At 36.0% G+C, this 13,642-nt stretch overlaps 1 protein-coding gene across 5 annotated transcripts in view; it reads right to left on the bottom strand.

Annotated features, from left to right (window-relative positions):
• Window positions 1–13,642, bottom strand: part of CNTN1 (contactin 1) — a 367,620-nt gene that overhangs the window by 95,628 nt on the left and 258,350 nt on the right. Inside the window, exon 18 of one of the 5 annotated variants that reach the window (XM_011283872.3) lies at window positions 468–1,110. The exons of the other annotated variants lie outside the window; for them this stretch is intronic. Coding sequence (XP_011282174.1) covers window positions 1,031–1,110 — 80 coding nt within the window. The 3' untranslated portion in view covers window positions 468–1,030. Of the gene's footprint in view, window positions 1–467; window positions 1,111–13,642 lie in introns of those variants that run through there. 5 annotated transcript variants of the gene reach the window in all.

Below are 13,642 nucleotides of genomic sequence, written 5' to 3'. Positions count from 1 at the left end.
ATCCCTCAAAACTTTCCTGAGAGTTCTTCCAACAACAGATGGGGTTGCTTGAGCTACTAAATGAGAAGTTTATATAATACCTTATTCCTAAATATAAACCTGTTTAAGAGCAAAATTATTTCTGGTAAAGAGACAAGAATTTTAAGCATGTCTTTTTGACCAAAGGGGAAAAATTAAAGTATTTTGAAACAATGAAATTTAAGCAGTTCCAGAAAGAATTATGTATACTTCATTTTAATCTTTCACTTCTGCTCAAGTCCTTCCAGTCACAGTCTCAAATTTCCTGCCCAAATTAAAGATCCAAGAAGGTTGATGGTAGGAGTTAATAAAATTAAATACACATCCATGCTGTTAACGGCTTGGTATCTTCACATAAACCTTGCTACTGAGACAACAATTTCCTCTGCATGCTGTCCATTTTCACTTCCCAATCCCAGGAATTGTTCCAAAAACCCTACAGAGCCATGGACAGTCTTGAGTTGTTTATTGCTGCTTTTCATCCATTCTTGCCAAAGAATATATATATGGCATCAGGATACAAAAGACCAATGGAGTAATGCTCCTTAGAATGCATCCTAATTAATATGACACCTTCGTGAATTTGACAACAACACTGTTCATTACCTGCTTGGCTAAATCAAACAGTCCATTCAGTGGCAACACTCCTGTATTATAATTCACCAGTTCTTCATAATTTTTTTCAGATAATGAGCTAATTTCTGAGATATGTAATTTCAATGAAAAACAGGACATGAAAACACAAAAATTTCACTTGGCCATTATAAGACGTACTAGGTTAGTTCACTAGCCATTTTTCATATTAGTGAAGCTATAATTATATTTTTAAATATCTTCCTGCTCAAAAGTATGTTTAGAAGTTTCAAAGGGGGAAAAATCCTCTAAGATCTAGATGGGAGGGAAAACTGCAGAAGCTACAAAATTGAGTAAATTAGTATAATCTAGAATAATATGTTAAAAAAAAAAGAAAGAAAGAAAAAAAGGCTTTCACACAAATGGTGAGTGTCAACGATCACCAGGTTGGAGGCAGGCTGGCACAGACGGGGAGAAAAGGATCCACCATGTTTTTCTCTCCATCTTTTCTGTTTTTACCTGCAAGAGGAAAGATCAAGGCTGAAGGGACAGTGTGGATGCCCGGTTAGGGGCAGGAAGCCATGTGCTTTGGGTATTTGCCATGAGTCCTTGATGGGTAAGTTGAACTAATGAGCAAAGGAAAACATCTTCTCCTAGACACTGGAGATGGGAGTCCAAGAGAGAAGGCTAAACTGACAAGCTTTGGCCCAATCAAACCTCTCTCCCCCTGTAATAGTGACTGACTTTCTAGAGAACAAGAGCTGTAACTGGATCCGTTCCCCCACGTTAGCAAACAAACAAAAACTAGAACCTTTGTAATTTCATTCCAGAAGTGCAAGTCTACTTACTAAAACATGTGCTTGAAGGCTTACAACTAAGAAAAAAATACTGAGGGTGAACTTAGCAATGATTCTAAAAAGCTCATCAGTGTTTGGGACTGGATGTCACGGGAATTTGTGTGTTGAGGTATATGGTATTTATTTTTTATGTCTACATTATACATTAATAGCAAAGAGGGAAGAAATAAAGGAAGATGTTTATAAAATATCACCATGGTCATTGTGTGAACTGTAACTATTATTATTCTCTTTCATAAATATGGAATCTGAGACTTAGAGTGATTAACTGACTAGCCTAAGACCACAGCTGAATCAGTAGTGGGAGTGGCTTTCTAAGGTAACTTTGCTTCATGCCAAATGTCATACCTTTTAAAGCACACCATATAGATCTTTTTCTTTTAATTTTTTAAAGTTTATTTATTTATTTTGAGAGAGTGAGACTGAGAGAGAGTGCAAGTGGGGTAGGGGCAGAGAGAGAGGGGAGAGAATCCCAAGCAGGCTCCGCACTGCCAATGCAGAGCCCGATGCAGGGCTCAAATTCACGAACTATGAGATCACTACCTGAGCTGAAACCAAGAGTTGGGCGCTCAACTGACTGAGCCATCCAGAAGCCTCACATCATGTAGATCTTTTAATGATTGTATGCATATATTAACTATAGTATTAGAGAAAATCATGTAATTTATAGGATGACCAGCCACCTCTTTCCCTTACCCATAACTAAGTATAATTTGATTATTAGAATTAGACCACTTTACCACACTATTATCTCTCTGGTGGTGACTATTTAACTATGAGAAATAATATGTGAAAACTCGCTTTTGCTGACTGCTTATTGCAAATTTTGTCCTTATGATAAATGGTAGCAAAGGGCGCCAAATTCACTTGTCACTTTAAACACATGAGATTTCTACATCTTTTCAATGAGAACTGGAAGTATTAATTTTGGATATATTCTGTGCAAACACCACTCCCCTCACTCCCTGGCCTTTAAATAAAGTTTTGGTAGATTTTGCTATATTAGCAGAGTTTGCTTCTCTGAACCCTGAGGTTTTAAGTCTGGTAAGAGGGGATTCTGCACAGTCACACAGCAAGTCTCCCTAAACTGCCATACAATAGAATTCCATTTCCTTGATTTAGGCACCTTAGCTACCAGCTTACACAAGAACATATCAGATGGTGACATCAGACAGATTTGACATATTACTGTCAGTAACGGTCCATTGCTCCTGGAGAGATTCTCAGGAACACGTGGAGTTGCTCAAGCTCTGGTGTTGACAGCCAGTAAGACCGGAAGGAGCTGAAGTTTAGAGGTATATTCTTCAGTGTGACAGAGCCTCGACTATTCAGGGACACTCATACAAGGGATCACTACATCTTGGCATGTCACGAGTTACTTGCTACTCATATGTTTGTGCATTATTTCTTTTCTAAAATGAAGTGGATTCAAGGTTGTCCCTGCAACATGCTAACTCTTAGCTTACTTGCATCATCCCGACGCACTGTCAAAGGAGTTGGCATTCTCGCTGCCCTCGGAAATTCACAGAAACACAGCCAGCTTCCTTCCCTCCTCTCGTGTCCATAGAGTGACCATTACTGATGGCTAATATTGGACAATTAGAAATTAAAATAGTGTTTTACTTTTTAGGGAAAAAAGCGTCTTGGGATTTATGGCAGAATGGGCATTGACTTGTAAGTGTACTGGGCAGTCACATAGTATAACGGGAAAGTGCAGTAGCAGAGGAAAGACAGAAGTCACTGCTGTGCTGATGTAATGATAGGTCCTAAGTCAAATTTAGATAACACATGGGGTATTCTGTCAAGTATGGGATCCTGTAGTTACCTTTAAGGAGGAAGTGGAGAGGATGCGAAACATGGTTGCATCATAGTTCAAATCCACAGCTGGGTGTGTAGGATATCAAGAGAGAGTCTACAGAGTCAGTTACAGAATACTTTTCACATTTCTTCCTTTCTCTTTGAGTATATCTTAATTTGATGATATCAAGATTTTACTTTCCTCTCTAACCTAACTTTGAATGATCATCAATACTTCAGAGTGGTTTGGGTAGACAATTTAATTAACTTGATAAAATAAACCACATGCCAACAGTGAAACAGATGTAAAATAAGAATGATATGATCTGGCTTTTATATGTTGGGAAGTTAAGCATTAAGTGAAGTAAAATAAGTTATATAGTAAATTTAGAGCACTGGTATCTGGCCACATTCTGGCTTTATAAGGTGAGAGCTGAAGATTATTCCTTTTCCTTTTTTCAATTCCCTCTGCTTATGAAATGGGATTACCAGTTATTACACTACTACCTCACAGCAATTTTAAGATACAACAAAAAGATGATATGATAAAATTTATATGAGAGTCCTATAGACATATCCATTATAAAGTAAAACATTTAAATATTTGAATAGGTGAATGTTATTTATTGTAAAAAAATAATGTTGATTTATTTTTCAGAGTGAGAGACAGACAGAGCGTGAGTGGGAGAGGGGCAGAGAGACAAGGAGACACGCACAGAATCTCAAGCGGAGTCCAGGCTCTGAGCTGTCAGCACAGAGTTGACTCGGGGTTCGAACTCAGACCTCAAGATCATGACCTGAGCTGAAGTCAGAGGCTTAACAGACTGAGCCACCCAGGTGCCCCTTGAATGAATCAATTTTAAAGCTAAAGAGCACATTTTAAAATCAGGCTTTAAAGCTACCTGCTATAGTTATTGTTTTTGCTATTATAATTGCATGATGCTGAGTTGTTTTATATATATATATATATATATATATATATATATATGCACATATTTTTAACTACTATAATTTCCCGTTATTAGGTCAGCTATAAATTATCGTGGGCAAAAATAAAATTGCAAAATCGGCATTAGTGACTTTCTATGGAATAAAAAGTTCTTACCAATAAAGAAAGAGGCCTACTTTTTATATTTCCCAAATTTATTATTTTATCTCATTGAATATATCTGGATTAGTGTTTGGTTATATTGTGTTCCAGCCATGAGCTAGATGTTACATCTGTAGTCAGGCTGCTTGGATTCAAATCTCGTTCTGCTTAGTAGCTTGTATGACCTTAAGCCTCATTGGGACTCAATCTTTTTATGTGTAAATTGGGGATAACAATAGTATCCATCACTTAAAACAGTGCCTGTTAAGTAATAAGCCTTTAATTAATATTATGTATTTTTATATAGGAAATACGTGATATATGGTAAGTAATATGTATTTTAATACCATATGTCTTTATGATACTCTATCTTCTATATTATACATTAAATTATATAATTATATATCTTTATTTTTATTTTATATTCATAATATAATGTTTTTCATGGCCTGAAGATTGGAGTGGTAAACATAATATTCTTCCAACATACATTGAAATTATTTTCAAAATATGAACTGTCGCTTATTTATGCTCACAAAGACTTTTAACTATCTCTGTCTGAACTGTTGTTAGAATTTGACATAACTGGCATAATTGTCACATAAATTTGGCACCATTGGTAAATACACCAGCTGTATAAAGCCTACCATACAGCACTGCAGTGGAGCATGTAAAAGTGTACCATGGCTATTAAGCTCTGTAAAGCTTTCCTCCTTTCTCTCCTGGAATCAGAGTGAGGAGAAGTGAGTTTGCTGATTATTTGTTAAGGGATCCGTGGACACAGACAGACTGTGTAGCAAAGAGTAAGTTTCAGTTTGCCAAAAGCTGACCAGTTTGATTATGCGACGAAGAGGGTCAGGAACAATTAATTAACGAAGAGAAGAAACCCTCCATGAAAACGTCTCTCATTGTATTCCATTGAGGAAAAAGATAAGTAATCCAAATCTTCATCCGTGTATGTACTACAGTGTTGTGTACCAGCTTATGATTCTTACATAATTATGTTTTAATTTTTGAATTTGTAAAATGAGGTGTTACACTAGATCAATTTCAAGACCCATCTTAAAGCATAAAATCGTACGACTCATTCTGAATGAATTACATAACGTGTTGATATATTTGAAAGTCACCTTGAATTTATATCAATTTACATTGAACTTACACTGACGAATACAGTTTCAAATCATTGGTGTACTTTATAACTTCAGTAGTATTGGAAGAGTTGTTATTTTTACTAGAGCTTTAAAAAAATAGCTTTAAAAAATAGAACTACTACTGAGTTCTAACTTTGAAGCAATCAAGCTACTCTCTAAATTCTGTATTTATTCAAAACAGATACACATTCCAGCTCATTATTTCAGTATTAGTATGTAACAGTTATGGAGATCTGCCCCCTAGCAGCTTTTGAATCTGTTGATCTCAATGGAAAGGAGAATGCTTAATTTCTGGGCAGGCTTTCACTATTAATAGATGTATCACTGTGGTTTAGTGCCAAGTGGGCTCAGGATGCCTCAGGATGGCGCCCAGTCAGTCATTGTTCCAGCCAGTGTGGGCAGCAAGGGCCATTTTCCTGTCTCAGTCCTGTGAGGGCTGATGAGATGGAATCTTTAGTCTGCCTCTGTGGCAAACTTTCTTGGACAACACAAGTGGAAAGTAGAGGCAATTATCCAAGTATCTGAGGTAAATGTGTGTTTTTCTGACCCAAATACTTGAAAAACTACCTCAACTCTTCTCTTTGGTTTGATTATGATTATCTGGACACATCTTTCTGCCTTTATAAGTATATCTCTTTTCTGGATGTCTTCATATAAGTGTGTATGGTGGCAGGGGTGGTAAGTTGTGTGCGTATTTGTATGCCTAATTTGGTACACATACTACAGGAAACTTTTCTGTCTGTTCTTCCAAATTTTATAGAGACTAAATTGATTAATTTCAAAGGCCTTTGAAATTCATTTAAGCATCCCATGTCTTAATAATTTTGAATACAAATCCATAGTCTCATATTGGATAATAATTTGAATATAGGATTTCTTAAACACAATTGGAATATTTATGCCAGATACCACAAAAATCTAAATTGTGATTTAATACCAGAAGTTCCACAAATCTTAACATGACAGCAGACTTTCTTTCCTTTTGCTTTTACTCATAGCCAAGGACTCTAGGTTAGCCATACAAGTAGAATTCCAAATAACCCAGGAATTAATAGTTTAATCTCTTTTAGTGACTGTCTTTGGTTTTATCTTTTTCCACAATGTGTTAAACCCTTAACTGATATTTATTAGCATATGCCACACAATGGGAAGGAAAGAGAAAAGAGCAGAAGCTGTAATCTCTAACTTTTACTACTTAGTAGCAGCAATTCTAGAATGGACTTGGTCATCGTTCTGATACGACACCAAATTAACTATAGAAAGCTTTAAAGTATTAGCTACAGAGGTTTTAGAAATTAACTACAGACTTTATTTATTTGCATTCTCTGGAAGAAGCTCTAATACAATGACAAAACTGGACTGCTTATCACTAAGCAGATGGTAATACAGGGCAAATCTCTCTTAGAGTCCAAATTTACAAAATGAAGGCATAGGAATTATCTAAATGACTTCTAGGATTAATATTAAATTTAAAATTGTATATTCAAATTTGAACATAACTGCAGAGATTTCATGTAGTTACTGTGAAGAGCAAACAAGATGTAATTAATGCATGATTTGACAATAACAGAACCAATAAAACCTTTTGATCTTAAATAAAATGTTTATGTATTCCATATTTTTTAAGGAAAGAGTACTAACTAACCTGAAACAACAATATCTGAGTAAATGCATCAAAACCAATTTTGCCTGGATATGCTCTGGATATGAACTCTGCTAATATAAAAGAGCTGAGCATTTCCTGTAGAAAAGACCACTAGCCAACCATTGATTTAAAATATTACAATATTGGGGCGCCTGGGTGGCTCAGTCAGTTAAGCATCTGACTTTGGCTCAGGCCATGATCTCGAAGTTCATGAGTGCAAGCCCCACGTCAGGCTCTGTGCTGACAGCTCACAGCCTGGAGCCTGCTTTGGATTCTGTCTCTGTCTCTGTCTCTCTCTCTCTGCCCCTCCCCAGCTCATGATCTATCTCTCTCTCTCTCAAAAATAAATAAAAATGTTAAAAATAAAATAAAATAAAATAAAATAAAATAAAATAAAATAAAATAAAATAAAATAAAATAAAATATAGCAATATTATTCAGATAAAATGTATATTGACAGTTTCCACCAGGTTATTTATTTGGCTATGTTATCTTAACTTATTCAATGCAGGTTTTAAAAGTGGGTTAGTCATCAGCCAAAATGATGTCCTTAAGAAAGAATCTGGTAACCATGTCATTAGGCCAAGTAATAAAAACTTCAATGAATTACATCAAATAAAAATGACATCTAACATATCCATTTCCATTCTGCAACTGTACTCTGCTTTAGGAATAAAGCGGAAAGCTTCACACACACACACACACACACACACACACACACACACACGTCATCTAAATAAAAATGAATTTCAGCTACCCTTTTTTTTCAAACATTTCCAAATTTATATAGCATATGTCAGGGTTTGAGAATTTGACCAAAACAAAAGGAAACAAAAGTTTCAGATAGTGAAAGCCTTTTTTCTTTTGTGTTTAAATCTCAGACTTACACTAAGAAATTTTGTTTGACATGGTATTTAAGATGTAAAACAACAACAACAAAAAGCTGGGGCATCTGAAAAATATGGTCTTCATTGCATTTTCTGTTTTGGCAAGTTTAGTGCCAAACATTATGTTCAGCTGGGTGTCAGGAAGGTCTTCCTAATAATTGGTAGCGATGCCAAGAATATTTATAATACAACAGAAATACCATGGAAAGTGGTAAAACACGGATGTCAAAGCCTAATTTCTTGCCTTTGTGACCTAATTTTATGGTCCATTTTTTAATGTTGTCCAAAAGTACACTCATGAAAGAGAATTTAGGTTTGGCAATCTGCATAAATATTCCCATAAGTGCTGCTGAATAAATCCTGGAAAACCTTTCCCTCTAAAGGACACTCTTAGCTGAAGAGCTTAGGTTTTTCAGAAGTGTCTTTCATTAAAGAACATTCATACAGGGCTCTTCATGTGTGCCAAAGCTTGCTTGATGAGGCTGACCTGAAATACATTTTTATGGCACCTAAGAAGTAAAACATTTATTATAACAACGAGGACATTTTTTTTTAATTTTTTTTCAACGTTTATTTATTTTTGGGGGGACAGAGAGAGACAGAGCATGAACGGGGGAGGGGCAGAGAGAGAGGGAGACACAGAATCGGAAACAGGCTCCAGGCTCTGAGCCATCAGCCCAGAGCCCGACGCGGGGCCCGAACTCACGGACCGCGAGATGGTGACCTGGCTGAAGTCGGACGCTTAACCGACTGCGCCACCCAGGCGCCCCACAACGAGGACATTTTTATTAATTCTCTTAGTTCAGAGTTTTATTAAGAGGTCTAAAAACATTTGAAGTTTAATAACTGGTTCTTTTTTTGTAACTAAGAATAGTTTTAAACTATAAAGTTTTTTTTTTTAATATTAAGAAATTTATATTTGTTTGAGTTCTAAATCCCTTTGGCTATACTACGCACCCATCTGTTTTAAAAGGTTAATTCTGAAGCTACCTCCTTCTCTGATACAATATTATTTTAAATTGAGTTTATATATGCTCTCTTGGTAGGAAAAAAAAAGCTTTCACTAAAATCTTCTATAAACAAATTTAAACATCATAATACCAAGAATGGTATTATAACCTCTTGTAAAGTTATCTTAAATTTTATAGTAGTGCTCTAGTTGGGGAATGTTTCATCATATTTGGTTTTTGTTTTTTCTTTACTGCTGATATACAGTCAGATTGAGTAGTTCTGTGATTAACTGTAGAGCTTTTGAAGCTAAACCATCTTACTTAGTGGGACTTAGGGTTTAAGTCCAGTTGTGCTAAAATGATGATGAGGGTGAGGGAAAGACTCAAGGCCTTAGTTCTTCTCCCCACCTGGGCTGTTCTCCTCCATTCCCATACCACTCCTGGCCTTCTGTGGCTTCTGGAAAAACATTAATATCATTTTTCAGTTGTTGCCTGATTGACTTCTATTTGGTTTGCATAGGACACACTGGAGGAAAAGAGGACCTTACTATCTTATGAAACATATTTCTAAAATAAATTATCCCCAAAATACATTGGATAAACAAAACAGGATTACTTGCAAACTATTTTCCATGGATACCCTGGAACAATAATTCCCGAATACCAGTTAGAGACCACTTTATTACAACCATCTGGAGCCTTATTAAAAATAGAGTTTGGCCAACCCAAGCCAGGTTTGAACATTTGGTCACTTTGGTTTGCTTTATTAATTTGATGTCCTCCATAATAAATATCAAAAAATATTTAATGTTTATTTCAAGGAAAGACAGAAATGCATAGGGAAAAAAATGAAGATGGGTTTTGGGGAAGAAAGAAGAAAACACATACAGTTCTCTGTCGCTTTTCAGTCATTCAGCTCTGGTCCCAAATCTGCAGGCCCACTAATTTTTTTCTAGGTCTGGAGGCTAACTGGACCCACTTCCTTAGAAGGTAGTTTGTGGCCATCACTTGTTTAAATATTACCTCTGGGTGTACCATACTCCACTTCTTCTAAAATTATACTATCCTTGAAAAAAGGAGCCCATAAATACTTATTTTCTTTATACTTTCAGTGTATTATATGTTCAGTGATTTTTAAAACTTCCTGTTTTGAGATAATTGTAGATTCACATGTATTTGTGAAAAATAATGCCGGGAGATTCTGTATCTCCTTTGCTCATCCCTCGCCATATCACTAAAGTATACTAGCACAACGGGAAAATTTACTTTGCTATAATCCATCATCCTTATTCAGATTTCACTAGTTTTATGTGTCTTCATTTGTGTGCCTGTATGTTTCTGTAGTCCTAAGCAACTTTTCTTTTTATCCAATGCATAGACCATCACAGTTACAGAACAATTTCATCAAAAGAATCCTCTGTGGCACCCTTTCCTGGCTACATCTATTTCCTTTTCTCGGCCCTCCCTAACCCACGCCAATCATTAATCTATTCTCCATCTCTATAATTTTGTCATTTTAAGAATGCTATGTAAAGGGAATCACACAGTATGTAACCTTTGAGATTGGCTTTTTCTTCACTCAGCATAAATCTCCCGAGATACATCCAAGTTGTGTGTATCAATAGATCATTTCCCTTTTATTTTTGAGCATTATTCCATGGTACTCATGTACCACAGTTGAACCATTCCCCTATTGGAGGAGATGTGTTTTTTTTCCAGTTTTTGATTAGTATGGATAAAGCTGTTGTGACCATTTGTGTATATATTTTTATGTGAACATATGTTCTTATGTCTCTGAGATAAATGCCCAGGAGTACTGGGTTGGATGGTAAGCACAAGGCTACCAACTGCCATACTCATGTCCAGAGTGGCTGTCCCATTTCACATTTTCATCAGCAATGTGTGAGTAACTCACTGTCTCTACATCACTATTTTTTTTTTATTTTAGGCATTCTGATATGTATATAGTGATAAGTCATTATGGTTTTAAATGTACTTTCTCCCAGTGGCTAATGATGTTCAACATCTTTTATATGTTTATTTCCTGGGGTGTCTGGGTGGCTCAGTTGGTTAAGCATCTGACTCTTGGTTTCAGCTCAGGTCAGGATCTCACATTTTGAGATTTTGAGCCCTGCATCAGGCTCTGCACTGACAGCTCAGAGCCTGCTTGGGCCCCTCTCCTGCCCCTCCCCTGCTCGCACATGCTCCCTCTCTCAAAATAAATAAACTTAAAAAAAATTATGTGTTTATTTCCCATTTGTATATCATCTTCATTGAAATGTCTGCTAATGTCTTTTGTCATTTGTCACACTATTGTTTTAGGGTCTTAGGAATTCTTCACATATTCTGTACACAAATCTTTTGTTGGGCATGTAGTTTGCAAATATTTCCTCCCAGTCAGTAGCTTTCTCTTCGTTATCTTCACACTTTCACAAAGCAAAAGGTTTTAATTTTGAAGAAGTCCACATTATCACTTTTTCATCTTATACATTATGCTTTTGGTGTCAAGTCTAAGAACTCTTACCCTACTCCTAACTGCTGAACATTTTCATCTTCATGATTTTTCCTGAAAGTTCCATAGTTTTACATTTTACATTTAAGTCTATGATTTACTTGGAGTTAATTTTATATAAGGTTTGAGGATTAGGTCAAGGCTCTTTTTTTTTTTTTCTTTTTGGTCTATGAATGCCCAATTGTTCCAGCATCATTTATTGGAAAGACTATCTTTCTTCCACTGAAAAACCTTAGCATCTTTGTTAAAAATCATTTGGGCATATTTGTAGGAGTTATTTTTTGTGCCCAGTGATGATGCACCATGGTTCATCAGGCCAATTTTTAATCCAACTTTGCTAGACTCATCCCAGCACTATTAACTCAAAAACTTCTCTAAGAGAGGACTTAGAATTGTGTGTCTTTAATAATAGTGGTAAATCTAATGTACAACCATGTTTGGGGACTCTACCCAGAGGTTACACAAAGATCTCTCATGAATCGTTGCTGAGGTTGGTGGTGAGGAAGTAGAGGGTATGAGGTGACTCTGTGACACTCTTTTATTAAATTAATTAACAAATATTTGACATTTAGGGAAACATAAAAAATAAGAAATGGCTACTTATGTTCTTGCTACTTGGCTTAAGAAATGAAACATTACTTATAAAGATGTAGCTTCCTGTGGGTCCCCTCCCTCTTTGGTCACATCCTCCTCCCCTTCTGTCTCCAACCTCAAAAGTAACCACCCTCCTATATTTTATGATTATCATTTTCATGCATTCTCTATATTTGAGCATATAAAATATGCACATACATAGGCATGTATCTACATATATACAGATATGTACCTATATATCTACATATATACACATATGCATATATACTCATATATGTCTAATTTGTTATTTTAACAGAAATCTGAAGTAAAAGCAACTACCAACTTGATCAGAGGACAAGTTATCATTCTCATTAGTCCTCAAGCCCAGACAACAGCAGCATATCCTGAAGTCTGGCTTATTGGCTTAGTTTGCTTACATTTATCCACATGCTTACTGGCTTCTTTGTTCACCATGCTTTCCGACATCTCAGAACTTTATTCTGGGATTATTTTCCTTCTTCCTGAATTCTACCCATTAGACATTCATCTACCCATTAGACATAACACTTTCTTGGAGGATAAACTCTGTTATTGTTTGTCTAAATATAAGTTTATTTTTCCTCATTATCAACGATAATTTGTCTGGATATACACTTTTTGGTGGACATTTACTTTTCCTTTAGCACATTGAAGACATAACTCCATGGCTGTTGTATCTACAGCTGCATAACAAATTATCTGAAACCCAGTGGCTTAAACAGCAATAAACATTGCCTCTCATATCTTCTGTGGCCCAAGAACTTTTTAGTGGCATAGCTGGATAGTTCTTGATCAAGATGTTGACCAAGGCTACAGTCATCTGAAAGCTTGCCTGGAGGATCTGCTTTCTAGATGGGTTACTGGGATGACTGGGAAATTGATACTGGTTATCAGTAGGAGGTCTTATCCCCTCCTCATGTAGGCTTCTCTACAAGATGCTGAAATGTCCTCATGACAAGGCTTCCTCCAGATTAAGAGTTCCAAGAACCAAGGGAGAAGAAGTGATGTGATTTATGACAGTGTTCAGCACTGTCACTCCTGTTGGCATATAGAGCAACCCTTAGTGTGAAAGGGATTGCACAAGGGTTGGTATACCAGAAAGCAAAATGAGTGGAGGCCATCTTGAAGTCTGACTCCCCCCAGTTACTTGGTGACTTTTATTGCTGATGCTGATTAGTCTGCAGTCGATGTATTGCTATGCATTTGCAAAAAGGTATTTTTCACTTTTGCTGTACTTACCATTTTCTATCTATTTTTAATGTTCTTGGGTTTTATTTTCATTATTTATTTTTATTGATTGTTCTTGTGTTTCATTGTGATTCTTAAAAACGAGAAACCATATTTCTCACTAATTTCCAAAAATCTGTAGTCATTATCTTTTTGAAAGGTTTTTCTCTCCTACTTTATCTATTAGTTCTTCTGATCATCTGATTTGACAAATACTGTTTTCTCATTAGATTCTTAATATCATCATCTCATTTTCATAATTTGTTTTTGTTTCTCTGTGCTGAAATGTGTTAATTTCCTCACGTCTACCTCTTAGG

This window comes from Felis catus, chromosome B4 (assembly GCF_018350175.1).
Source record: "Felis catus isolate Fca126 chromosome B4, F.catus_Fca126_mat1.0, whole genome shotgun sequence".
In the NCBI taxonomy this organism is placed as follows: Eukaryota; Metazoa; Chordata; class Mammalia; order Carnivora; family Felidae; genus Felis; species Felis catus.
Note: the sequence above shows the minus strand (reverse complement) of the source record. Positions and strands in the feature narration are given on the sequence as shown.